This window comes from Lutra lutra, chromosome 3 (assembly GCF_902655055.1).
Source record: "Lutra lutra chromosome 3, mLutLut1.2, whole genome shotgun sequence".
Classification (NCBI taxonomy): domain Eukaryota; kingdom Metazoa; phylum Chordata; class Mammalia; order Carnivora; family Mustelidae; genus Lutra; species Lutra lutra.
The window spans coordinates 29,064,375-29,090,105 of NC_062280.1; the positions used below are offsets into that span (position 1 = coordinate 29,064,375).

The 25,731-nt window shown below is 46.5% G+C and overlaps 1 protein-coding gene across 1 annotated transcript in view; it reads left to right on the forward strand.

The window, feature by feature from the left end:
- The first annotated feature begins 2,834 nt into the window (after window positions 1-2,834).
- LOC125095290 (sterol 26-hydroxylase, mitochondrial) overlaps window positions 2,835-25,731 on the forward strand; it is a 36,871-nt gene continuing 13,974 nt past the window's right edge. The window contains exons 1-2 of the mRNA XM_047721548.1: window positions 2,835-3,018; window positions 3,168-3,605. Coding sequence (XP_047577504.1) covers window positions 3,342-3,605 — 264 coding nt within the window. The 5' untranslated portion in view covers window positions 2,835-3,018; window positions 3,168-3,341. The remainder of the gene's footprint in view (window positions 3,019-3,167; window positions 3,606-25,731) is intronic.

Genomic DNA, 25,731 nt, shown 5'->3' on the forward strand with positions numbered 1-25,731 from the left:
ACTCTCCTTCTAAGGAGAGCCAGAAAAGCTGTATGACGACAAATACATCAAGCATCTACTTGAAGCATAAGCATCCACGAACACACAAGGTAATAGACAATAGAACCAGAAGACCCAGAGGCAAGTTAGGCATTAGGTACCGCATTCCTATTAGTGGTATTTCCCATTTTCTTTTCTTCTTCTTCTTTTTTTTTTTTTTTTTTAAATTTTGTGGGGTTTTTGGTTTGTTTTTCTTTTAAAGATTTTATTTACTTACAGTAAGAGAGAGAGAGAGAAATCATGAGGACAGGGGGTGGAGGAGCAGGCTCTCCACTGAGCAGGGAGCCTGATGCGGGACTCGATCCCAGTACCCTGGCATCACAACCTGAGCCAAAGGCAGACTCTTAACCACCTGAGCCATCCAGGTGCCCTCCCGGTTTTGCTAGAGGAAGCTGAGTGGTTTAGCCTCACAGAGCTGAGTGAAGAAACTCTGGCATCCATCATCTCTTAACCCAACTCTGGGTTGGGATGCCAAAGGCTTAAGAACTGGACTAGACTCTCTTTCTTTCTTTCTTTCTTTCTTTCTTTCTTTCTTTCTTTCTTTCTTTCTTTCTTTCTTTCTTTTCTTTCTTTCTTTCTTTCTTTCTTTCTTTCTTTCTTTCTTTCTTTCTTTTTTATTTTTTGATGGAGAAAGAGAGATTACAAGTAGGCAGAGAGAGAGGAAGGGAAACAGGCTCTCCAGTGAGCAGGGAGCCTGATGCGGGGGCTCAATTCCAGGACCCCGAGACCATGACCTGAGCTGAAGGCAGAGGCTTTAACCCCTTGAGCCACCCAGGGGCCCCTAGACTTGCTTTCTAAAGGATTGCAGCTTGACTTCAAAGACTCCCACTCCTGAAATTGAATTGGGCTGATCCTAGGTTGCTTGTGCCTTCAGGCAACTATCAGAAACAAAAGTAAATCTTGCCTGAGGTAAATGAAATCATCCTACACCTTAAATGAGCTCCAGCAGAAACTTAAAGAATGAGTTTTTCTGGCACACAATCAAAAGCAACCAGTCCTGGGAAAAAAACCCAGCAACCCGGCCAAAACCCACTAGAAATAATAGACAATAGAAATCATTTCATGTAGAACCCAGATATTGGAGTTATTAGCTATAATTCTTAAAACAACTATGTTTATAAAATGTAAGGGGATAATTAAAGATGAAATTAAGAATTCTGACATAAAATAAGAAATATAAAAAAGGACATAGATCTGAAAAAAACTAATCAAAATTAAAAACTGAAAAATACAATTGCTAAAATTAAGAATTCAGTGGACAGATTTAATAGAGTTAGACACAACTGAATGGAGAATTAACGAGCTAGAAAAGACAAGAGGACTTTAAAAAATGCAGAAGAGAGGGTAAGAGACAGGAAGGATCTCTCGGAAGGTCTAACACATGTATAATCTGAAGTCTAAGAAGGGAGGTGGAGAAAGAAGGATGGTATAGAAGAAATGTTTGAACGGGTAATGTCTGAAGAACTCCCAAACTGATGAAAGATTTCCAGTCACAGATTTAAGAAACCCCATGGCCCCAAATGGGGTAAATAAAAACATAAATTCACACCTAGCCTTGTTAACTGACCCTCTCATTGTTGCCTCTTCGAACCTAATACCCTGTGTCTCCCTCTGGCTCCTTATAATTAACCGATTCTTCCAATGTTCTTAGAACAAGATTCATAATCTGTTGTACCCGAGTTTTCGGGTCCAAGAAACCACCAAGGAGCCAACACCGATGCAATGACACGAGGGTTTATTTGACAAGCTTAAGCTTGGGCCCAAGTATACCCGACACAGCAGAGTAGGGACTTGGACCCCAAGCTTAGTTAAGTCAGGGGTATTTATGGGTTCCTGTTACTAAAGCAGGGTGGGGGTTTCTGGAACCAAAGCAGGGTGGGGCTTACTAAAGCAAGGTAGGGGTCTTTAGAACTAAAGTAGGGTGGGGCTTCCTGAAACTAAAGTAGGGGAAAGTTCAGCCCTTGGGCACAGGGGTCTGAGATGGCTGTACTTATGCTAAGGCTAAACCTGAGGGGGGATGGCCTTAATTTTTCTTGGCCTCCACACCATCCTGCTTTTAGCTTTCTGAAATAGAAATAAATTTTTAATATACTTTGAATATATAGGAGGCAAAGGATTCATGAAACGCTACTCTTTCTTCTTGGCAGTATTTTCTGGACCATTTTACTCTTTTCCATCTTTTTTTTTTTTTTAAAGATTTTTATTTATTTGACACAGAGGGAGATCACAAGTAGGCAGAGAGGCAGGCAGAGAGAGAGAGAGGGGAGGAAACAGGCTTCCCGCGAGCAGAGAGCCCGTCGCGGGGCTGGATCCCAGGACCCTGGGATCATGACCTGAGCCGAAGGCAGAGGCTTTAACCCACTGAGCCACCCAGGCGCCCCAACTCTTTTCCATCTTATTAAAAAATAATTCTGGTCACAGTCCCTAAATCCGGGCTCAACCTACAGCTGGAAAAACCCTGCCTTAGCTGATTTAGGAATGTGGAGGGAACAGAATTGCATTAACAGACACCTAATACTTAAATTTGTTTGCGTGTCTTTCACCGGCCAGGAATCAGATGACCTTGGACAAGGGGCGGTTTTTCTTTGCTGTGCTCTGCTTTGTTTTCCTTTTTTTTTTTTTTTTTTTTTTTTTTTTTTTTTTTTTCTTTTCTTTTCTCTCCTTGCTGGGAGCTCCGACTCCTGGATCAACTCCGGGGGCTTGGGGCGGGATTGGCGGGGTGGGGGGGGGGATGCGCATTAGGAAAAGCCAGCGGCCAGTTAAATCCCAGCAGCGGGTTCCTGCTCTCTGGGAAGTGAGGAGCACCGGGGCGAGGGTGCTGTGCGGTGGCGAACCTGTAGGTCAGGCAAGGGCCGGGCTCGCTGGCTGGGGCTTCCTGGCCTTGGAAGCGCCCCGGGTTTCCAGAACTTTGCTGGACTGCGAATCAAAGTACAGACCAAAGAACTTCACATTCTTGCCGCGAGTTCGCGGAAATGCAAGGTGGGGAGTCGCGGCGGCGGCGGGCGCCATCGGCGCTCTGGGGGCGTCTGGGTTAATCCCGGGGCGCATCCTCTGCAGTGGAGTTGGCCGGCGCCTCCCCCGGGCCGCAGGCCTACCGCTGGAGAAGGTGGCCTATGTGTGTTCGTTAGGTCCCGTAGGAGAAACCGACGACCGCCAGGCAAAGTGAGCAGTGAGGGGCCTGGCCGGCTTTCGCCCGGCCCACTCCCGACCTCTGGCGCCCTTGAACCCGCCCCTCCGGGTAGATCTCTGAGCCGGCTCCAGGCGCTCTTCACTTGCGGTCCAAAGGCGCGGCGGCGCGGGCCATGGATCGCGTGGCTGCGCTGCGGGGCGCGAGACTGCGGTGGGCGCTGCTGGGGCCGCGGGTGGCCTTCCCGGGCCTCTGCCCACACGGGGCCAGAGCCAAGGCCGCCATCCCCGCCGCGGTCCCGGTTACCGCCGAGACTCCTGGAAACGGGCCTGGCGACCAGAGGCTGCGGACCCTGGAGGAGCTTCCTGGGCCCCGACCGCTGAGGTTCCTCTTCCAGCTGTTAGTGCAAGGCTACGTTCTGCGGTTACACAAGCTCCAGGTAACCGAGCCGGCCTCGCGACCGGGGAAGGGGGGAATGGGAGGAGTGAGCACCAGGACGGAGGAGCAGGAGTTGGAGAGATGTTGGACAAAAAAGTGAAGGACACGAAAATTTAGCTCAGGACCGACTGGAGCTATGGTCCTAGGCTGGACGTCGGTAGGGATCACGTGTAAAGGGTAGACAGAACTCTTTGAGCTGAAATGAGTAGGTCCAGAGCGGTAGGCACCGGGAGGAGGTGGCTTGGGAAGCCAAGCACAGAGGTTGAGAGAGGCGGGAACTGTCTTGGTAACAATGGCAGGTCCCAGTGTCTACCCTGTCAGATGTGGTAGAACCACTATTTAATTCTGGGGTGGTGTTGGCTACCACAGACTTCTTCCAAAGGAAATGGCTTTGGGGAGGATTATGGACATCTAGCAACTTGCAAGATAAGTTTTCCCATAGGGAGAAAAATGTCACTTCTGGGGATTGAAAGCAAAATCATAGACGTTCAGGAAAAGGTGCATTTTGTTGCTGTTGTTATTATTAAGGAATCAATGTCCAGTAAGGAGAGTTTATTCAGGGGAACACTGAGGCAGGGATGGATGGATATCCCACTGCGAATGGACAGAGACTGGAAAACCAATGTGGGTTAAGGTGGAGAGGTTTTAGGAGATGAACTGAAGAGATTCAGCTGGAATCTGTCTTCCCAATGACTCTTACAAAGTACAAATGCACCGACTCTGCCCCAGGCATTTTTTCAAAGGGCTGGGATTCACTGGGAGGTGGGCAGTGTCTTCATGGTTTATATGCCCCCTTGCGGGAGAAGGAGGACAAGGGTCTGAATGAGTCAATTAACTGCTAATTTCAGAAAGGAAACTTGGGTGCAGTAGGATGGACTAGACGGGAGGGGTAGAGAGGACCTCAGGGGATGAAGGCTGGGGAGTGGCCTGTCTGAGCCGCCCTCCAGACACAGCTGGACCAGGATTGTGGATGAAGGCAAAAATGACTCTGGGGTCTAACCGGACTAATTTCAGAGCCTCTGCTCCCTCTGGGCTGCTATCCTCTCCTGGGGCCTTCTCTGTTAGCTCCTGTTCCTGAAACTGGGTGGGCAGCTCCCAAGGTACTCAGAGATGGTTAAAAAAGCATTCCTTCCAGGCTCAGCGTCAAGAAACCAAGTAAGCCAAGAAAACAGAATCCTGTAAACTTTTCCTATGTGATTTAACCTCTGGAAATGTGAGAAGCCCAGTGAATGCCCCAGGGGTGGGGACGAAGGATTTCTCATCACTTCTTAGGGAGAGTTAACTGCAAGGTTTTGCTTAGGATTTTCTCTGGAGCAGTAACTACCAAAGAAATTCTAGACCATCCGAGGAGGTGTAGGAGGAAGCAGGAGAAAGCTGGGAATGCATAGCCTTTTATTTTTTTTTTACTTTATTTAAAATTTATTTATTTATTTGAGAGAGAGAGAACGCCAAGGGAGAGGCAGAGGGAGAGGGAGAGAGAGAATCTCAGGCAGACTCCACTCCGAGCTTGGAGCCCTGAGATTATCTTGTCAACTGAAATTAAGAGTCGTCTGCTTAACCGACTGTGCCACCCAAGAGCCCCAGACATGTGTAGCTTTTTAAAGGAGTGGCCAGGGCTAGGATCCAGGAGAGCACCCTGGCCTCCAGCCCCTAGATCCCAGAGATCTGGAGTCACATGAACCTTCCCAGGGCATCGATGGAAAATATATTAGCCCTTCTCACGACCTGCAGCTGGTGTGAATTCATAAAGAGTGGAGGGCTGCACATCTATGAAACCCAGTTAGTACTCCTACTGAGAAGGAGGATACATTTCAGGGACCCACACTGTATCAGTTCAAATTTATTTGGTTGCCACTCCCACTGGCTTCAAGTACGCTTATTGGCTCCTATAACCAAAAAGTGTAATAGTTGGGTCCCCTTAGCTATGTAATTTGCTCTGGACATTCATGAGATGATCAAAGCTATAGTTTTTGGTTTTTGGTATGTGCCTTGGCTCCTCTGTCTTGCAGAAGTTAGATGACTGACCTGGGCTAACTGCACGTCTCTGAACCCATCACAGTGGCCAGAGACATACTCTAGTTAACTTAGACATGTGCAGACTCACCCCTAAAGCTGGGATTGGGGTCCCTCCCACCTAAACCAGGTGAGTACTGCACAAGGCATACGAGTGGAATTGCTCTAAGGGCAGCTGACCATAATATCCCCTGTACCCTCAGTTGTTAAAAACCGTGTATCACATGCAAAAATCATAAAATCAGCTCAGGGAAGCATCGTAGGACTCAAGGGATAGAGTGGGGATTGGAACAAGTGAAAATCGTGCTAGCCCATAAATGCCGTTCCCTTCTCTAGCTTAACTAAAATAATACCAAGTGCTGGAAAAATGAAATGTGAACGTATGTTAAAATTATATGTAGATTTAAATTAATTTCTTTCAAAGATGTCAGCTGAGAGAATGATGAGACCGGTTACATATTCCATTGCTCTAATTGGGGACTGTCTCAGCTGGGGACCCCTTGTGTGCCCCACAGTGCCCTGTGCACATAATTGTCATTTCATATGCATGTTTCTCTCTCTCTCTCTCTCTTTTAACAGTTACACATTTTTTTTCTTATGGTGCAAACTCTAAGATCTACTCTCTTAGAAACATTCAAATGTGTCATAAGTATTAATAATTATAGTCACCAGGCTGAGCATTAAAGCCCCAGAATGTAATTTATGTTGTATTTATTTTGTATCTGGAAATTTGTATCTTTTGACCCCCTTCACCCATTCCGCCCCCTCCCACCTGTGGCTTCTGGCAGCCACCAGTCTGTTCTGTGTATCTGTGAATTTAGTTTTGTTTGCTTTGTTTTTAGATCCCGCATGGAAGAGAGATCAGTCAATATTTGTCTTTCTCTGACTTATTTCACTTAGCATGATGCCCTCAAAGTCCATCCATTTGTCATAAATGTTGAGATGATCTTCTCTTGTGTGGCCAAATAATATTTCATTGTATGTATACCGTAACTTCTCTAACAATTCATCCCTTAACGGACACTTAGATTGCTTCCAGGTCTTGGCTCTTGTAAATAATGCAGCCATGAGAACGGGGTGCCTAGATCTTTTTGGTTAGTATTTTTGTTTTCTTTAGATAAATACCCAGAGTGGAATTGCTGGATTACAGGGTAGTTCTATTTTTGACTTTTTGAAGAACCTCCCTAGGGACTGTACCAGTTTGCCTCCCCAATGAGAGGACGCGAGAGTTCTCTTTTCTCCACGTCCTTACCAACACTTATAATCTTTCGTCCTTTGGAGGTTCATGCTTCTTTTTTTAAAAATAATTTTTAAAATAGATTTTATTTATCTATTTAAGAGAGAGTGAGTGAGAGCTTGAGCAGGGGTGGAGGGAGGAAATGCAGAGGGAGAGGAGAAGCAAACTCTGCACCGAGCAGGGAGCCCAATGTGGGGCTTGATCCCAGGACCCTGGGATCGTGACCCGAGCCGAAGGCAGATGCTTAACCAACTGACTCCTCCAAGTGCCCCTTTTTGAGGTTCATTCTAACAGGCGTGAGATGCTATCTCACTGTGATTTTGATTTGCATTTCTCTGATGATGAGTGATGTTGAGCGTCTTTTCCTGTCCCCGTTGGCAATCTGTATGTCTTCTTGGGAAAAATGTTTACTTGGATCTTCTGCTCATTTATGAGGCTGATGATATTTTCTATTGTCTTTTTAGTCTCTATTTTATTTCTTTTCATCCTGATCTTTGTTGTTTTCTTCCATAAACTAACTTTGAGATTAGTTGCTGTTCTTTTTCTAGTTCTTCAAAGTGTAAAGTTAGGTTGTTTATTTGAGATCTTTCTTATTTCTTTCTTTTCTTTTTTTTTTTAAGATTTTATTTATTTGGGGCGCCTGGGTGGCTCAGTGGGTTAAGCCGCTGCCTTCGGTTCAGGTCATGATCCCAGGTCCTGGGTTCAAGCCCCATATCGGGCTTTCTGCTCAGCAGGGAGCCTGCTTCCTCCTCTCTCTCTGCCTGCCTCTCTGCCTACTTGTGATTTCTCTCTGTCAAATAAATAAATAAAATCTTAAAAAAAAAAAGATTTTATTTATTTATTTGAGAATAAGAGAGAGAGCATGAGAGGGGGAAGGTCAGAGGGGGAAGCAGACTCCCCACTGAGCAGGGAACCCCATGTGGGACTCAATCCCAGGACTCTAGGATTGTGACCTGAGCATAAGGGAGTCGCTCAACAAGCTGAGCCACCCAGACGCCCATGAGATTGTTCTTGTGTATATATATATTTTTAAGATTTTAAATTTTTTTTTTTTTATTTGACAGAGAGATCAGAGTAGGCAGAGTGGGGGGCGGGGGGGCGGGAAGCAGGGTCCCCGATGAGCAGAGAGCCCTATGCGGGGCTCGATCCCAGGACTCTGGGATCATGACCCAAGCCAAAGGCAGAGGCTTAACCCACTGAGCCACCCAGGTGCCCCTCGTTCTTGTTTCTTGATGTGGCATCTATCACCGTGAACTTCTCTCTTAGGATCGCTTTTGCTGTATCCCATAAATTCTGGCTTTTACCACTCTTTCCATCCTTTCCTTAAGCCTGCATTCCCATTCTCCACTGGACATGAGCATAAAAGGCCAGATGATCTGGGACCTTCCGAACCTAATGGGCCTCGTTCTGCCCAATGCAGAGGGTGTCATGTCCAGCTCCACAGCCCCAGTGCCAGGTCAGCCTCCTTGCTTGGCCGCCCGGAGCAACCTCCTGGGGACTGTGGGAAGGAACGGGACCTGGGCGCCCCCTCCTGCTCGGTCTCCCTTGCTGCGCACTCTGCCCCGGTAATTTACGTAAGCACCACGGCTCTGTCTGTGTCCCTAAAAGCATGTTTGATTTCCCAGCCCAGGAATCTCCACAGGGCCTGGGAATCAGCTTTTAACTTTTCACAGAGACATTTGAGGCCCTGACCTCCTTTTTCCAGGTGCCCCCTTCCTCTTTTAAGGTTTAGGATGCTCTATTTCCATTTTCATTTGTCTTTAGGTATTTTCTGATTTTTCTCTTTTAGGTTTCTTCTCTGTTATTCAGTAGTCTGTTGTTTAATCTCCACATTTTTATGAATTTTCCAGGTTTTTGTTTTTGTTTTTTTGTAATCAGTTTCTAGTTTCATACCCTTGTGGGGACAAAAGATGCTTGATGAGATTTTAATCTTCTTAAATTTGTTAAGACTTGTGTTGTGGCCTGTCATGTGATCTCTCCTGGAGAATGTTCCATGTGCGCTTGGAGAAGAATGCGTCTTCTGTCGTGTTTGGATGGAATGTTCTGGAATGTTCTGGAATGTTCGGTGTGAGTCTACTAAGCCCCTCTGGTCTGCTGTGTCATTTGAGGCCAGTGTTTCCTTATTGATTTTCTGTCTCGATGATCTGTCCAGGGGGATATCAAATTCCCCTACTATTATTGTATCGCTGCTATTTCTCCCTGTAAGTCTATTAGTATTTGTTTGACATACTCAGGTGCCCATGTTTTATACCATTGCCTGTTTATGGCTTAGAGGCTGATAAGTTCTGACAGCTGGGCCTGTGTCCTTCCCACCTCTGTATCCCCCAGTGCCAGACACAGTCCCAGGTAGGGGAAGGTTCTCAGTAATGTTTAATAAAAAAACAAATTTCAGGGGCACCTGGCTCAGTTAAGCGTCCAAATCTTGACTTCAGCTGAGGTCATGATCACAGGGTGGTGAGATGGAGACCCGTGTTGGGCTCCGTGCTGGGCGTGGAGCCTGCTTGAGATTCTTTCCCTCTGTCCCTCCCTGCTCTCTCTAAAAGGAGAAAAAATATAAAAAAATATAAAAACCAATAAATTTCATGTAGCAGTCACAGGACTGTGATGGATACTGAGCAGTGGCTCCCTCTGGTGGCAAACTTTGTGAGATTCTCGTCAGCTCTGTGGTCTGGCTTGTGTGACATTAGCTGGAGTGAAGAAGAGACAGCGAGGGTGGTGGACAGAACGAGTAAGCCTGACCCTTGAGGTCTCAGCTTTTCAAGTTCAGAAACTAAATCGGCAAATTCAGCACGGGAAGACTATTAGGGACTGACCAACGTTGGCCAAACCCACAGAAACAAATTGTGGATCGGGGTGGCCGTGTATTTATTTACTAAGGATGCCGGTCCTCTGGGGGATCCTAATACTGAATCACATAGAAACCCAGTTATCTATTGCTGTGTAACAACATAATGGCTTAAACCAACGTTTTGTTACACTCCTGATTTTGTGGGTCAGGAATTTGAGCAGCGCACATCAGAACGGACTTACCTCAGCTTCACAGTGTAGTGGGGCTTCGATTTGAATGGCTGGCGATGGCTGGGATGGCTCAAGTGGGGCTGTATTTCTGGGCCTTGTGCCTGGCTTTTGGCTGGCTTCCTCAGTTTTTCCCCATGTCAGGACTCCTGGGCCTGGAATTTCCAAGATAGTTTCTTCAGTTGCATGTTCGGTGCCTGCGCTAGTTTGGCCACATCAGCTGAGTTCCTCTCTCTCTCTCTCTCTCTCTTTCCGTGTGGTTAGCCTGGGCTTCTGCACATCATGGTGGTCTCTGGATAGTCAGAGTTCTTGCAAGGTACTGGCTTCCCCCAAAGTGAGTTTCCAAGAGCTGGAAGGTGGACGTGGCCAGTTTCTTCAGACCTGGGCCTGAAAACCGGCACATTGTCATTTCGCCTGTATTCTACCCATCAAAGCAGTTACAGAGCCCCCCAGATTCCAGAGGAGAAGACGTAGACCTCGCCTCTTGATGGGAAGGGTGTCAACGAATCCGTGGCCATCTTTAATCCACCACATCCTCTTCTAGGATCCAATTACCTAGGGAGAGAAAATAATCATTACATTAGTGGTGCTTGGTGTCCGGAGGCCCCAGAATGAAAGGAGCAGAACTGCACGGAAGGAAATTTCATCTAGGCTTTGGAGAAACCTGGTTGAATGGGACTCTCTGGTGCCTGTCCGTTAGATTAAGTATCTCTCTCTTGAGAGATGAATGTGCCGAATTCTTGCTGCTTGGCTCCCCTCTTCTGGGTTCTGTAATGGCCACTCTCATTCTGTTAACACATTCTTTCTTGGGTTTGGCTAATACCATTGATTAGATGGATTTTCTGCTCCAGGACTCCTGTTACCATCCAGCCTGTCAGAAATTATCTTCTAGTTACCTTTAGTTGGCTCTCAGATGCATCTGGCAGACACGAGAGGTTGTCCTTGAGACTATGGCCAAACTGGGTGGATGGCTTTTAAGCCACAGGGATGGGAAATTCAAAACCAGGTATTAAGGTCGAAGGTGTGAATCATACCAACTTAGCAATGGCTGTTAGAATTTTTATCTTACAGATGAAGTTCTGTGGTCAAAAGAATACCGAATAGTCAAGGTAGTGATATTTCCGATTGGGCGAGCGTAGGATGACGTACGTGTCCTGGTAAGGGACTAATTAATTATAGTATCTTCATATGATGGAATTTTATGCAACCGTTAAAACAGACCTCAGCTCTGTATATTAATATGAATTGCCTGCTAAGAGATGGGAAGAAAATAAGGCACAAAACTAAATATATGCATGTATATGTTTAGTAGGTGCATAAAATCTCTCCAGGAGGATGCGTAAGAACTTGGTAATGAATGGTTGCCTCTGTGTGGGGGTCTTGGCATTGGAGAGGGGAGTTAGGAGGAGGTCTTATCTTTTATTGTGGGACTGCTCTGGACCTCCACCAGGTTTTCTCTATTACAAGGAGAGGACCTATTACCATAAAAACAACAAGAGCCTGGGGCGCCTGGGTGGCTCAGTGGGTTAAAGCCTCTCTGCCTTCAGCTCAGGTCATGATCCCAGGGTCCTGGGATTGAGCCCTGCATCAGGCTCTCTGCTTAGCAGGGAGCCTGCTTCCTCCTCTCTCTCTCTCTCTCTCTCTCTCTCTCTCTCTCTCTCTGCTTGCCTCTCTGCCTACTTGTGATCTCTGTCTGTCATATAAATAAATAAAATCTTTTAAAAAAAAATAAAACAGCCAAAGAACAGAAAGCAGGAGATAAGTGCATGGCTGACTGCGTGCTTCCTAGTGTAACATAGTATTTTGAGGTCCTCTGATGGCCCTTCCCCTCGCACCCTTGTTTGGCTCTGGGTCCTTTCGATTTCCACCTCCGTGCTACACCCTCTTTCCACTTCTGCGTCCGCTGCTGATGGCACGTTCCTTGTTCTTGGGGTACTCTCACTGTTCCACCAATGACCAGCTCTGCATGTAGGCAAAGTGCGCTCAGCTCAGCACACCATGGATTTGCTTCGGGGTGGGTGAAGGCTGCAGGTTTGGGGGGGGGGGTTGAGCGGTGCTTCTGTCTCCACCCCACAGCCCCTCTGAGGGCGCCCCAGGTGCCTTGTCTTGAATCACCCACTCCCCTCAGCCCGTCGTTTGTCTAGAGTGCTAAGTCCCAGGGAAATTCTTTTTTTTTTTAATGTTTTTCTTTTTGTAACATCTTAATTTTATTTTTTCAGTGTTCCAAGATTCATTGTTTATGCACCATACCCAGTGCTCCATGCAGTACATGCCCTCCTTAATACCCACCACCAGGCTCACCCAATCCCCCCCCCACCCCCGTCCAAAATCCTCAGTTTCTCGGAGTCCACAGTCTCTCATGGTTTGTCTCCCTCTCCGATTTCCCCAATTCATCATCACTAGCCGTCAGGGAAATTCAAATCAAAACCACATTGAGATACCACCTTACACCAGTTAGAAGGGCCAAAATCAACAGGACAGTCCCAGGGAAATTCTTACTGGCCTACGGTGCGTATCTTTATAACTTACAACACTTCTGTTCTTGCATAAAAACAGACATTTTTATGATTATTGAAGTAATGGATACACATGTGCACCACATTTTTTTTTTGCAACCTTGTTTGTAAAGTAATAAAAAAATCAGAACCATGTTAAATGCCCATGAGCAGGATAAAGAAATTGTGATATAGTCCTACAATGGAACAATATAGGACAGTCATAATGAATGCACAAGCTTTTAATGTACCCATATATAACTCAAAACAAGGTTGACTATAGAATGATAGGTACAATACAATACTATTTCTGTAAATTAAAAACTGCACAAAAGTACCATAGGCTGTTGCTGGACACATATATATGTAGTAAAATTATTTAAACATTGATGGAAAGAATACATTTCAAATTCAGAATAGTGGTTGTTCTGGGAAGGGAAGGCAAAGGGAATGATAAGGAGACTTGGAAATGTTTTCTTTTTTTTTTTTAATATTTTCATTTTTTAAAAAGATTTGAGGGGGCGCCTGGGTGGGTCAGTGGGTTAAGCCTCTGCCTTCAGCTCAGGTCATGGTCTCAGGGTCCTTGGAGAGCCCCACATCTGTCTCTCTGCTCAGTGGGGAGCCTGCTTCCCCCCCTCCCCCCGCCGCCGCCTGCCTCTCTGCCTACTTGTGATCTCTGTCTGTCAAATAAATAAAAAAAAAAAATCTTTAAAAAAAAAGGTTTGAAACAAATATGACACATAATAATGGTTCTTAATTTTGGTGGGTGGGTGCGTGTGTATTTATAATGTTATTTTCTTTATCCAGTAAAATACCCAGTAAATATTCATAATAAAAAATACAAGCAGTCCCGCTCATCCACATGGAGCCACTGGCGTGGTCTGATCTCAGAGACCATTCAAGGCCAGGTTGAAAGCAAGGAGGACCAGGGAATGCTGTTAATTATTTAGCACCTTCTGTCTCTTGGAAATGTGAATTCCGCTTGTGGGAGGGGGTTGGGGCTAAATTCCTGACGACACTTTGACAGTCCTGAGACAGGACTATCCCAGTGGGGCTCCTCTTCACCTCTGACCCCGAGTGGGCCTTCTTTTGGCCACACCTGTCAGTGGAAGCAGAGTGGCTTGTGCTGACCGTTCCCTCTCTCCTTCTGTCTATCCAGCTGATGGCTGCCAACTTTTAGGGGCAAGTTTGTTGCTACCGGCAAAATAGTACGTGGAGTTTGTGAGTCTACTTTTGTAAAGTAAAAGCTATTTCCTTGCTGTTTTCATGTTTTTTGTTTTGTTTTTTTTTTTTGCTGTACCGAGAGCCTTCCTGAGGAGTCCACTAGTCAGTACACGGAACAGGCCCTTAAGTAGGAAAACAGAACATTGCCATGTGGTATCAATTTTTCCTAGTGGAGATTTTAGATGATTTTAATGTTATTTTTTTTTTCCTCTTGTGACAGCTTTATGGAGGTAGAATCACGCGCCCTATCATCTATCCCACTGAACAGTTACGAGGCTTTTCGGAGATTCCCAGACTTACGTCACCATCACCACATTAATTTTAGAATATTTTCATTGCCCTGGAAAGAAACCCGGGGCTTTCTAGCATCACCCGGGCTCCATTCCTTCATCAGTCCTGGCAACCACTAATCCATTTTCCCTCTCTGTGGATTTGCCTATTCTGGGTATTTCATATACCCGGGCTCACTGGCTATGTGGTCGATTGTGAAAGGCGCCTTTGACTTAGCGAGCTGTTTTCCAGGTTCATCCTCACTGGGGCCTCTATCAGTCCTTTGTTCCTTTTTATGGCTGAGTAATATTCCCTCATGGGCTATGCCCCAGTGTGTTCTTTTACCCGCCTGTTGATGGAGGTTCGTGGGGTTTCCACTTTGGGGTTTGGTATTATATTTTGAGTTTTCAAGGTACACATAACTGTCAAAGAGAAGCGCAGGAGACATTCGTGAAAGTGGTGAAAACAGATTTTCCTCAGTGATGCGTGACAGGAGGGGAAAGAGATAAATTCCCTCTGCTTTGTGAGGCGGTGAGGGGTATGCCTGGGCTTTTTTTTTTTTTTTTTTTTAAAGATTTTATTTATTTATTTGACAGAGATCACAAATAGGCAGAGAGGCAGGCAGAGAGAGAGAGGAGGAAGCAGGCTCCCTGCTGAGCAGAGAGCCCGATGTGGGGCTCGATCCCAGGACCCTGGGATCATGACCTGAGCTGAAAGCAGAGGCTTTAACCCACTGAGCCACCCAGGCGCCCCTGCCTGGGCGTTTTAAGAGGAGAGTGAGGGAGGGGGGAGCGGGATGGTGGGGGCCTGAGCAGAGTCAGGGAAATGAAAAATCACAAAAAGCAGGAAACGGGATGTTTGGTCCATGTGAGACTCATCTGGTTTGTTAGCCGGGGCTTATCAGAGTTAGACGTCTACATGTCCTCAGGGACTGGACACAGGGGCTTTATTTTTAGGTGTCGGCTGGAGCAAACGGGAAATTCTTTTGGCAGCCTTGGGTTTTCTTAGGCAGGCCTTTCTCCGAGGGATGAAGGTCATCCTAGGGATGCTACTCTGAGCTGTTAGAAAGTATGTTGGTGTGCTCCAGTCTTTCTCGGCCACAGCTGAGGCCTAGCTGAGAAGAGGGCTGGGCACAGCCTGACCAGAATCCGGTTAAGGAGCAAATCTCTATCCCAACCCAAAGCTGAGTTTCCTAACTCTGTTTGGGTCCCCGACCTAACAAGATTAAAAATCTGAAAGCTATGGCCCTTTACAACAGCAAAAAATGAGTCTGTATACAACATACTACATAGAATTTCAGCTTTCCCTCCCCACCCCCAGCCTGTTTGCACACCCCAGGTAACCATCCCCTGCCTAGAGACGGATTAGTACATTCTAGGCACCATGCCTAAAATGTGCGCAATGGCCATTATGACCTGCCTTGAGTTATTGACCTTAACATATGGCTAGCCACAGTGTACCTTGGGGATCAACTAATAGTATAGTTCTCTTACTTATTTAACTGATGAAATGTCAAGAAGAAAAAGCAAAGCTAAGACCTGACTGATTTAATCAATAAAGATACAACAAGCCACTTTCAGGTTTAGACATTTGATGGCTTACATAGTGAAAGGAAAAAGAGGCAAAGGTCCCAGCTCCCCGTGAACCCTGTCCCACACATTCAAAAGGACGACACTGAAACTTTGCCCACCAGATGAGAGCAACGTGAGTTACAGGGTATCCCGTTGCTGATGCGTTCCTTCTAGACGGCAGCCAGGGGCATTTCTACTCTGTGGTTCTTGTCGGGGTTGGGGTGAACCAAAAGCCAGCACTTCCATCAGAACCTGGGAGGTGAAGAGAAACTGTTTCATGACAACCTACCAAGGGAGATTAGGAAGGCGAGTGGGAGATCCCTTATAGCCGCTCCTTATGGAACATTCTCTCATATTCCAGGAAGATGGCAAAGTGTTCTGCCAAAACTCCTAAGCTATGGCTCGAGTCATCAAGGGTGTGGGTGTGTTCGGGGCTGCTCCGTGATTCTCCCCTGACCTTTACATATCCAGATATGAGAGAGAATTCTCGGGGCTGGGACCACCCCACCAGATAAACAGTCCAGTTCTATTGATAGGAGCTCATCCCAAATTTCTCCCTTATTTACCAACTACCATTCTAGAACCTTCCTGAACCCCAACCGCAGGACCCTGAGGAGTCGTCACCTCACAGTCATAACCGTTATCGGCAACATCTGTTAATGCCCAAGAGTGGCAAACATAGCTGAAGGCAATGGAAGCACCAGGTTAGAGTCGTTCACCCCGACTCTCCTTGCTGTGTCCATATTCCAGTAGGCTTGGTTTTCCAAGAGGCAGGGTGTGGGAAGAAAAATGGTAGAATGAGAAGAGTTAATTATGTGGATCCCCTACAGCTTATCCAGGCCTCTTGAGAGGATGGAAGGGGACCTGTACAGGCTGTGTGCCAGGCCAGGCCAGCACTGGTACCCCTCGCTCTGTGCCCCCACATTTCCTTTACCGCTGGATTGTCTAGCGGGGAGTCCAGACATATTTGCCAGGCTTCTTTGGCTTTGCGTGCCAGAGTCACTAGGCCTTGTTGGGGGCCCAGTCTTGAATGGTAGATGGATTACTGTGCCCTGGTGCAATGGTGTACCCAGGTGTCTATAGGGTCCCTTCAGGGGCATCACAGGTCCCCTCTGCTTGCTGATTCCACCGATGTTCATCCAAGGAAACCTTTGCCACGGGCATCCACTTGGTCTCGGACAGAGGCTATGGGTCTTGTGTGATCTTCCGCCATATTGTTCCTTCCCAGAGAGCCTGAGACGTGTTCATTCAGGCATTCCACTGCTAAGCATCAGCCCGTACTGTCAGGAATCAAGGGAAAATGTAGCAAGGTGCATTTGGGGAAGGCTTTTCCAGAATAAGTAGCACAGCTCACAGCTCTGCATGTTGAACAGTGAGGGTTCTCTTTTCCATGCATGGTTGTAAGCAGTTTTCTTTGGGGCCACATAGCAGCAGCAGCAGCCCAGTATCCCCCATGGCTCTCAACTTAGCTCATCTGTCTGTGAACCAGGCCCAGTCTTTGTCAAGGAACTCAGTGTGGTGAGGCCCCCAGGAAGTCTTAGGGGCTGGCCTAGACCCTGAATCAACACATCTGGAGGACAACTGACCACTGAATGGCTGGTGGATGATTTCCCCAGATGAACTACTGCCATCTATTAGGGGATGCTTGTTAGGCCATGCCCACCTTGTTGGGGTTCTCATTTCCGACCCATCTCACGAGAGGGACACCAGATCGAGCCACACTTTGCTGTGTGGAACTCTGTGTGCACTAGCTCTTGGCAACAAGCCAGTGACAGTCTCTCACGTGGGGTATTCGTGGAGCTGATGTCGGGCGAGGGCCATGTTCCAAACCCTAGAGAACCAGCTTCCCATGGCCACATCATTTTGCTGCAGAACTCAGTAGTCACTGACCTGTGTGACTTGAATGGCGCATCAGGGTTGACCCAAGTAGAGCAGTAGTCTGTACTGTTGCACTCTTTGTGTTTTAAAAAATCAATCAATTAATTAATTTTAATGACCTCTACATCCAATGCAGGGCTCAAACCCATAACCCTGAGATCAAGTGTCACAGGCTCTTCCCACTGAGCCAGCCAGGCACCCCCGGATCGTTTTCTTTTTTTTTTTTTTAAAGATTTTATTTATTTATTTGACAGACAGAGATCACAAGTAGGCAGAGAGGCAGACAGAGAGAGAGGGGGGAAGCAGGCTCCCTGCAGAGCACAGAGCCCGATGTGGGGCTCGATCCCAGGACACTGGGACCATGACCTGAGCCGAAGGCAGAGGCTTTAACCCACTGAGCCACCCAGGTGCCCCCCCGGATTGTTTTCTTAAGCATCATGTTTGTCTGTACCAGTTCTTTGATCGAGACAGTGATCTTTCCTTCTACCCCTTCCTATTCCCTGGAATCCTGTACTACTTTATTGATAACACACGACTGAGCTGAGAGAACAAGGTAGACCCCCGGTGGTCCACTCAACCCACTAACACTGTTCTGATCATGGTGCTTCCCCATTGGGAACATCCATTACAGTGCAGAGAAGTGTTAAATGTCCTGAACACATCTATTCCCATGACACATTCAGTAGTATCCATGACAACCACTGGAGTGTGTATTGGCTCAAAAAAGGCTCACCCACAATGATTGTTGATTTTCTGTGTCATCTTGGCTAGTTTATGAGATTTGGTGAGACTAGTCTAGGTATTTCCATGAAGGTGATTACCATTTAAATCAGTACCCCTTGAGTAGAGCAGTTACCCTCTATAATGTGGGTTGGTGGGCCTCATCAAATCAGTGGATGGCCTTAAGTAAAAAGACTTAATGTCCCTAGAAGAAGGAAATCTGCCTCCAGGCTGCCTTCAGACTCAAGACTACAACATCAACTCCTGCTGGAATTTCCAGGCTTCTGGCCTGCCCTATAAATTTGAGACTTGCTACCCACCACAACTGCACGAGCCAATTCCTTAAAATAAATCTCCCTCTAGATATACGTATACCCCTGTGGTTTTGTTTCTCTAAAAAGGTCTGATTAACATACCCACAAAATTACATCAGTCCGTCGTCCCATCTGAGAGTCACTTCCAAATCCAGCTGAAGTCATTTTTCAGCCTTGCCCTTGGGTATTTCTCAGCATCCTAATGACTTGTGACCAGAGGCCAAAAACGCTGAAAAATTCTGACAACCTTGGTTGCCATCAAGTCCCAAACACATTTTAGCCAGTGAGTGCATAAGGACCCTGGTCCTCCTCAGGGAAGGAGGGACTTGGGCCTCTGCCCTAGTTGTGTTTGTTCTTGAAGGGGCTAAGGTCTGGGGAGAGGGGCGGAGTGGAAGCCCCAGTCTGCACCGCTCCAAACCACACAGACCTCAGCAAAGGTGCCTTGGTCCTCTTGACCCTCCTTTTGTTGGTCCACAGTCAGTGCCGATGGTGACTGGCGATTCTCCTCTCCTACAACCTGGGTCTTTCAGTTCTGGTAGTGAGAGAGAATTTCCTTCATGGGCAAACTCTCAGTCTCCAGTTTGGTGACGTAGTGAACCAGGTCCAGATGGTCCTACATCCTGGATGCCTGTATTCCTATGTTGTCCCCATGTGTTCATTGTGCGAGGGTCGCCATAACAGAGGACAACAAGCCGAGCAGCTTAACCAACAGAGATGTACTGTCTCATGGTTCTGGAGGCCAGAAGCCCTGAACCAAGGTATTGGCAGGTTAGGTTCCTTCTGAGGGCTGTGCAGGGAAGATCTTTTCCAGAGCTTTTTTCTTGCCTGGTAGAGTGCCTGTCTTCATGTTCGCTTGCCCGTCTCCCTATATGCATGTGCATCTGCATCCAAATATCCTTTTCTTAGAACATCACCTATATTCGATTTGGGCCCACCCTACTGTTCGCTGGATTACTTCTTTATTCTATTTTAAAATAAGGTCACATTCTGAGGTACTGGGTGTTGGGACCTCAACATATGAATTTGTAGGGAGGGCACATTTCAATTCATAACACGCCCCTCTCCCTGCTTAGCCTGAGGGCCATTGACCTTACTCTCTGTCTAGGCTTCCATTCTGGGAAGTTGGTTGCCCAGAGACGAATAGTTTTCCAGCATCTGTCTTTGGGGTGCAGGAGCAGATTTAACTGTCCCCTAAAGCCTGATGGTGCCCATTGAACAAACAGTTCGATCTCAGCATAAGTGACTAGCTCTGATCATCTGGGCACTTATGTTTTCCACTATAAATCCAGCTGTGGTTACAACGTCCCTATGGGAAGTTATGACTTCCTCCCTTGTCATCCCTGGGTGCTTATCAGATGATGGTTTCCTTACGAATGGAAGGACCCAGTGCAACAAGCCATGATCCGTCTTTGTCTGTCTTTCCTTCAACAGCTGAGGCGTTCGTGCTTGTGGCCGGAGTGTCTAAGGAGCATGGGGTCCATCATTAAGTGACATGTTGATTTCCATTCCTTCTCATCTGGTGGAACCAGTGTGGTTTTCTTTTCTTTTTTTTTTTTAAAGATCTTATTTATTTGTCAGAGAGAGGACAAGCAGCAGGAGCAGCAGGCAGAGGGAGAAGTAGTCTCCCTGCTGAGCAAGGAGCCCGATGTGGGACTCTATTCCAGGATGCTGGGATCATGATTATGACCTGAGCCAAAGGCAGATGCTTAACTGACAGAGCCACCCAGGTGTCCCTGGTGTGGTTTTCTCGTCTACTGCCTGGAGTGACCAAACTTCCAGAGTCTCATTAGGCTTTTGACCAAATCTTTCCAGAATTTTCCTTTCCTGTTCATTGTAAGAGGGGACTTCAGTGTATCTCTGAGCAACTGAGTGCCCTTGATAACAAGGCATATTTTACCTGTTAGCCACAGCCAGCTGTCCGATGGAAACAGTGTTGCTTTCCTTGGTGATCCAGAAGAGTAAGGAACAACTGTGGAGTGCTTTTTAACCATTTTTTGAGGCCCTTTCCCCTTTTGCTCTAAAAACCAACACAACTCACCAGGGCTCTCAGGGACCATGGTCAAAGACCCTTGTCACCTTGTCACTAAACAAGTCCACTGGGTCTGTGACTGTCTACCAGGATCCTATTACAGACTTCGCTAGCTGGCCTGTGGGATCTCACTGTCTTTCTCCTAAAAGGATGCTGTGACCTCATCAGCTTTGACGAGGAGGGTTTAAAAACCCCACGTAAGTCAACCTGTCAGAAGCAATGGGCTGACCCCCCCCCCACCAGTTCTATGTGGTTCTTTTTATAGGGGCAACTTTTTTTTTTTTTTAAAGATTTTAATTTATTTATTTGACACAGAGAGAGAGAGAAAGCACAAGCAGGGGGGCGGCAGGTGGAGGGAGAGAGAGAAGCAGGCTCCCTGCTGAGCAAGGATCGCAGGTTCCTGGCCTGAGCCTAAGGCAGATGCTTAACCAACTGAGCCACCTAGGCGTCGTGCAGGTGCAACTTTTCTATCAGGAATATACTGCTTTTTAGTTGGCAAAAGACAGCCATTTTTCTCTGGCTGCCAGAGAGATTCCATGCTACCCTACCAACATTGTTTCCAAAAGTACTTGGCAAATGGACTCTGAATCTTACCGGTCGTTCCTTCTGAGACCTTCAGCTTGCCAACCAACAAGATGTCATTATACAATGAGAAGTTGAGACATCAGAGGAAGGTTCCTGACACTTTAGGAACACTGTCAGGGAGACGTCTCAATACCGGCCGCTCATTTTGCAACAGTTTATAGGAGGAGTTGACTCATGGACCTCTCCCGGAATCACTTTCCCTTTTGTTCTTGTTTGGCTGCCATTCGTGTTCCAAACCATCAGTCACTTTGTTTTTGGTTTCGTTTTTTTTTTCTTTTTTTTTTTAAGATTATTTATTTATTTATTTGACAGACAGAGATCACAAGTAGGCAGAGAGGCGGGGGATGGGTTGTGGGGAGCAGGCTCTCTGCTGACCAGAGAGCCCAACGTGGGGCTCGATCCCAGGACCCTGGGATCATGATCTGAGCCAAAGCAGAGGCTTAACCCACTGAGCCACCCAGCCCCGCCCCGAATCAGTCGCTTTTTACAGATATTCAGACCAAAGGGTTTAACTCAGGTGCTTCAGGAAGTGGGCAGGGGCTGGAAGGTCAGGGGAAAAGGAGCAGTGCAGGGGGACAGCTCCAACGGAAGGACAGCTTTGCAGTTAATTTCAATTTTCAGTGGCCTTTTTATTTATTTATTTATTTATTTATTTATTTATTTGCGAGAGTGCGAGAATGAGCGAGAACGAGTTGGAGGGGGGTGCGAAGGGAGACAGAGGTAGAGAACTCAAGCAGACTCGCTGTTGAGCCCGGACCCCGCCCTGGGGCTCCATCTCATGACCCGTGAGATCATGACCTGAGCCGCAAGGTCAGCTGAGCCACCACAGCACCTTTTCAGTGGCCTTTTATTAACAGGATGGAGAGGATGGTGGGAAGACCCATGCTCCTCTGCCTTCTCTCTCCTGTTCTGGCCCATGCCGTCCGCCGGTGGGAGGACACTTCCCCGCCCACTCCCCAAATGCACTTATGTTCCTAGATCTTGGGTTCTGCTTTATCCCCATACCTGACCTCATGGTCCCCATTTTCTAAAAGGGTATTCTAACTTTACCAGCCCTATATTGGGCACCAGCTGTGTCCAGTTCACACATTAGACTAGGCAAGGCCAAGACGTAACCAATTTTTCCGGTAAAGATTTTGACAGTTCATTACTTACAGTAGGAGTGAAAAGAATAAGCCAAAGGTGGCAGCTCCCCAACGTCGTTGTCCCACGCACGCAAAAGGACGGCCCAGAAACAAAAGGGATGGATGACGGAGTGTGAATTGCAGCATACCCCATGGTGGGGGGGCCCCTTCTCCATTGCAGCTTGGGGGGTTTATACTCTGTAGCTCATTCCTGAGGGGTACGGGGCAGAAAACACACAGCTCAGCAGAGCCCAGAGGAGAAGCTGTCTGTCTCCTGACAGCCTTCCAGGGGACATGGTAGGGCAGTTGCTGTGTGGCCTCGTGGTGGCTCCTGGTTGGCCTCCTGTCCTCCGGTGTCCCGGGAGGGTCACAGCTTGTTCAGCCCCGAAGACCCAGAGAAAGCTGACTTCTAGCCTTTGTGTGTACACGCAAGGTCAGGAGGGTGCCACAGTGAAGCTGTCATCCGACAAAGTGACAAAGCCTGTTAGTGTTGGGGCTGGAACTGGAACAAAGTCTCCCGCCAGGCGGTCCCTGATTCCAGCACTGATCTTGCCGGCTGTGGATGAGGGAAAAACACATGACAGCAACAGGCACTTTTTTGCTGTAAAAATTACTCTTGTTTTTTGGGGGGAAAAATCACATGAATGTGAGTTGTGTGCTAATTATTTATGAGTGCATACCACCTGTAGGAGAAAATGTCATTTCGATGTGGCTGATGTAATATGCAGACTATTCAACAATATTCTGCACACATACATATGTGTTTATTGTAGAGAAATCAGAAGATATAAAGACACAGAAAGAAGAAAATCCTAAGCGTCCATGATCCCCAAACCCTGCACAGGTCACAGTGCCTTGTACACGTAGGTGCTGGATAAACATTTGTGAAATGAACACATGAATACACACCTGATCTTAGTGATAAGTAAGCATTATCACCGTTTGCTTATCCTTGGTGAATAGATTTCCACACCTTCCCCAATGTGTCATCAAATATATATATATACATACGTATGTATATATATATATATACATATTTAAAGATTTTATTTATTTATTTGACAGAGAGAGATTACAAGTAGACAGAGAGGCAGGCGGAGAGAGAGGGGGGAAGCAGGCTTCCTGCTGAGCAGAGAGCCTGATGTGGGGCTGGATCCCAGGACCCTGAGATCATGACCTGAGCAGAAGGCAGAGGCTTAACCCACTGAGCCACCCAGGTGCCCCTATATATTTTTTTTTTAAAATGAAAGCTTATCATATATTGTTTTTTGCAACCTGCCCTTTATTAAAAATAAATATGGGGGCTCCTGGGTGGCTCAGTTGGTTAAGCGACTGTGTTCAGCTCAGGTCATGATCTCAGGGTCTTGGGATCGAGCCCTGTGTGGTCGGGCTTCCGGCTCAGTGAGGGGTCTGCTTCTCTCTCTCCCTCTGCTCCTCCTCCATGCTCATGCTGTCTCTCTCTCTCAAATAAGTTTTTTTAATCTAAAAATAAATAAATATGCATACCTTTCTATATCAACAAACACTTCTACAACAATTTTTAATGGCTGAATAGTGTTCTGTTGTATGGCTTCAGAATTTGCCGAACCTTACTGTTATATATTTAGATTTTTTTTTATGTGTAAAGCTTTCACAAATATATCTATCACTAAATATCATGCCTGTCCTGATTTCATTCTGCAGAATAAAGCCCTAAAATGGAATGGTTGTGCAAAAGATTTTGTTCAGAGGTTTGATATGTATGGCCTGCCAAATTATCACTTAGGAAAGTTGCAAACACAGGAGTTTTGCACAACAGAGGGCCCTCTCAGAGACTCTGCTGCTGTGTTCTTTCTGGAACAAACCAACCAACAAATACCCGTCAAAGCTTAATCCTTTGTCCTGGGTTAGGAGCTGACAGCAGAAAGGAAGGTTGGTCTGGTTCTCTTTCCTCCTTGATCTACAAGAGAGAAAACCTTAGACCCAAAGAAGAACCAACTCAAGCGAACATTTCTTAGCCTCTTCTCTGTTCTCTCTTTTCTGAGGGGCTACTCTTTTTAAAAGATTTTTTTTTAATTTATTTGACAGAGAGACAGTGAGAGAGGGAACACAAGCAGGGGGAGTGAGAGAGGGAGAAGCAGGCTGTGCACCAAGTAGAGAGCCCGATGTGGGGCTCGATCCCAGGACCCTGAGATCATGACCCAAGCTGAAGGCAGAGCTTAACAACTTGAGCCACACAGGCACCCTGTCAGGGGCTGTTTTTTTGTTCACAACAAGTTCTTGCTGAGGCTCTGGAAGCGTTGGGCAACCTGGGGTCTGAGTTCATGACGCTGAGCTCAAGACCGGAGCTGAAATCAAGGCAGTCACTTCACCTGCTGAGCCACCCAGGTGCCCTTGGAGGTTTTATTTATTTATTTATTTTTTAAATCTTTTTTTTTTTTTTTTTAATTTACTTATTTGACAGAGATCACAAGTAGGCAGAGAGGCAGGCAGAGAGAGAGAGGAGGAGGCAGGTTCCCTGATGAGCAGAGAGCCCGATGTGGGGCTCGATCCCAGGACACTGGGACCATGACCTCAGCCAAAGACAGAGGCTTTAACCCACTGAGCCACCCAGGCGCCCCGCCCTTGGAGGTTTTAAATACCACCAACTTCTAGGCTTTTTGTTTTGTTTTGTTTTAAGGGACATTCACATAATACAATTAGTCATCTGAGAGTGTCTATTAAGTGGCATTTAGTGTATTCTCAATGTTATGAAACCACTACCTTGCCCTAATGTCAAAACTTTTTCAGTTCCCCTGAAAAACACCCGTCCCCAGTTGATCTCGCCTCATTCCTCTCTCCTACTACCCCCTTGATAATCATTAATCTGCTTTCTGTCTCTATGGATTTGCTTATCCAGATAAGTCATATAAAAAGGATCATAGAGGGGCGACTGCGTGGCTCCGTTAGTTAAGTGTCTGACTCTTGATCTCAGCTCAGGTCTTGGTTGATCACAGGGTCATGACTTCAAGCCCTGCCCTGGGCTACATGCCGGTGTGACACCTACTTGAAAAAAAAAAAAAAGATCATACAGTAAATGGCCGATTGTGTCTTCTTCCATTTAACACGTTTTTAAGATTCACCCAAGTTGTGGCATGTATCCTACTTTATTCCTTTTATGTGACATAATATTCCATTGTATGTGTGGACCACAGTTTGCTTATCCACTCATCAACTGATGACATTCGGGTTGTTTCCACCTTTCAACTATTATGAATAATGCCGCTATAAACATTCATGTCCAAGTCTTTGTGTAGCATGTTTTCATCTCTCTTGGGCATATACTGAACAGTGGAATTGCTGGATCATATGGTAATTCAATGTTTAACTTTTTGGAGACCTGCCAAATGATTTTCCATAGCATCTGCACCATTTTTACAATTCCAGTGTACAAGGGTTTCACTTGCTCCACATCCTCACCAAAAGCTCGTTTTTTTTTTTGTTGTTGTTGTTGTTTGTTTGTTTGTTTGTTTTGGATTAAGGCCATCCTAGTGAGTGTGAAGTGGTATCTTATTGTGGCATTGATTGGTATTTCCTTTTTTTTTTTTAAGATTTTTTATTTATTTATTTGACAGAGAGAGAGATCACAAGTAGACGGAGAGGCAGGCAGAGAGGGAGAGAGAGGGAAGCAGGC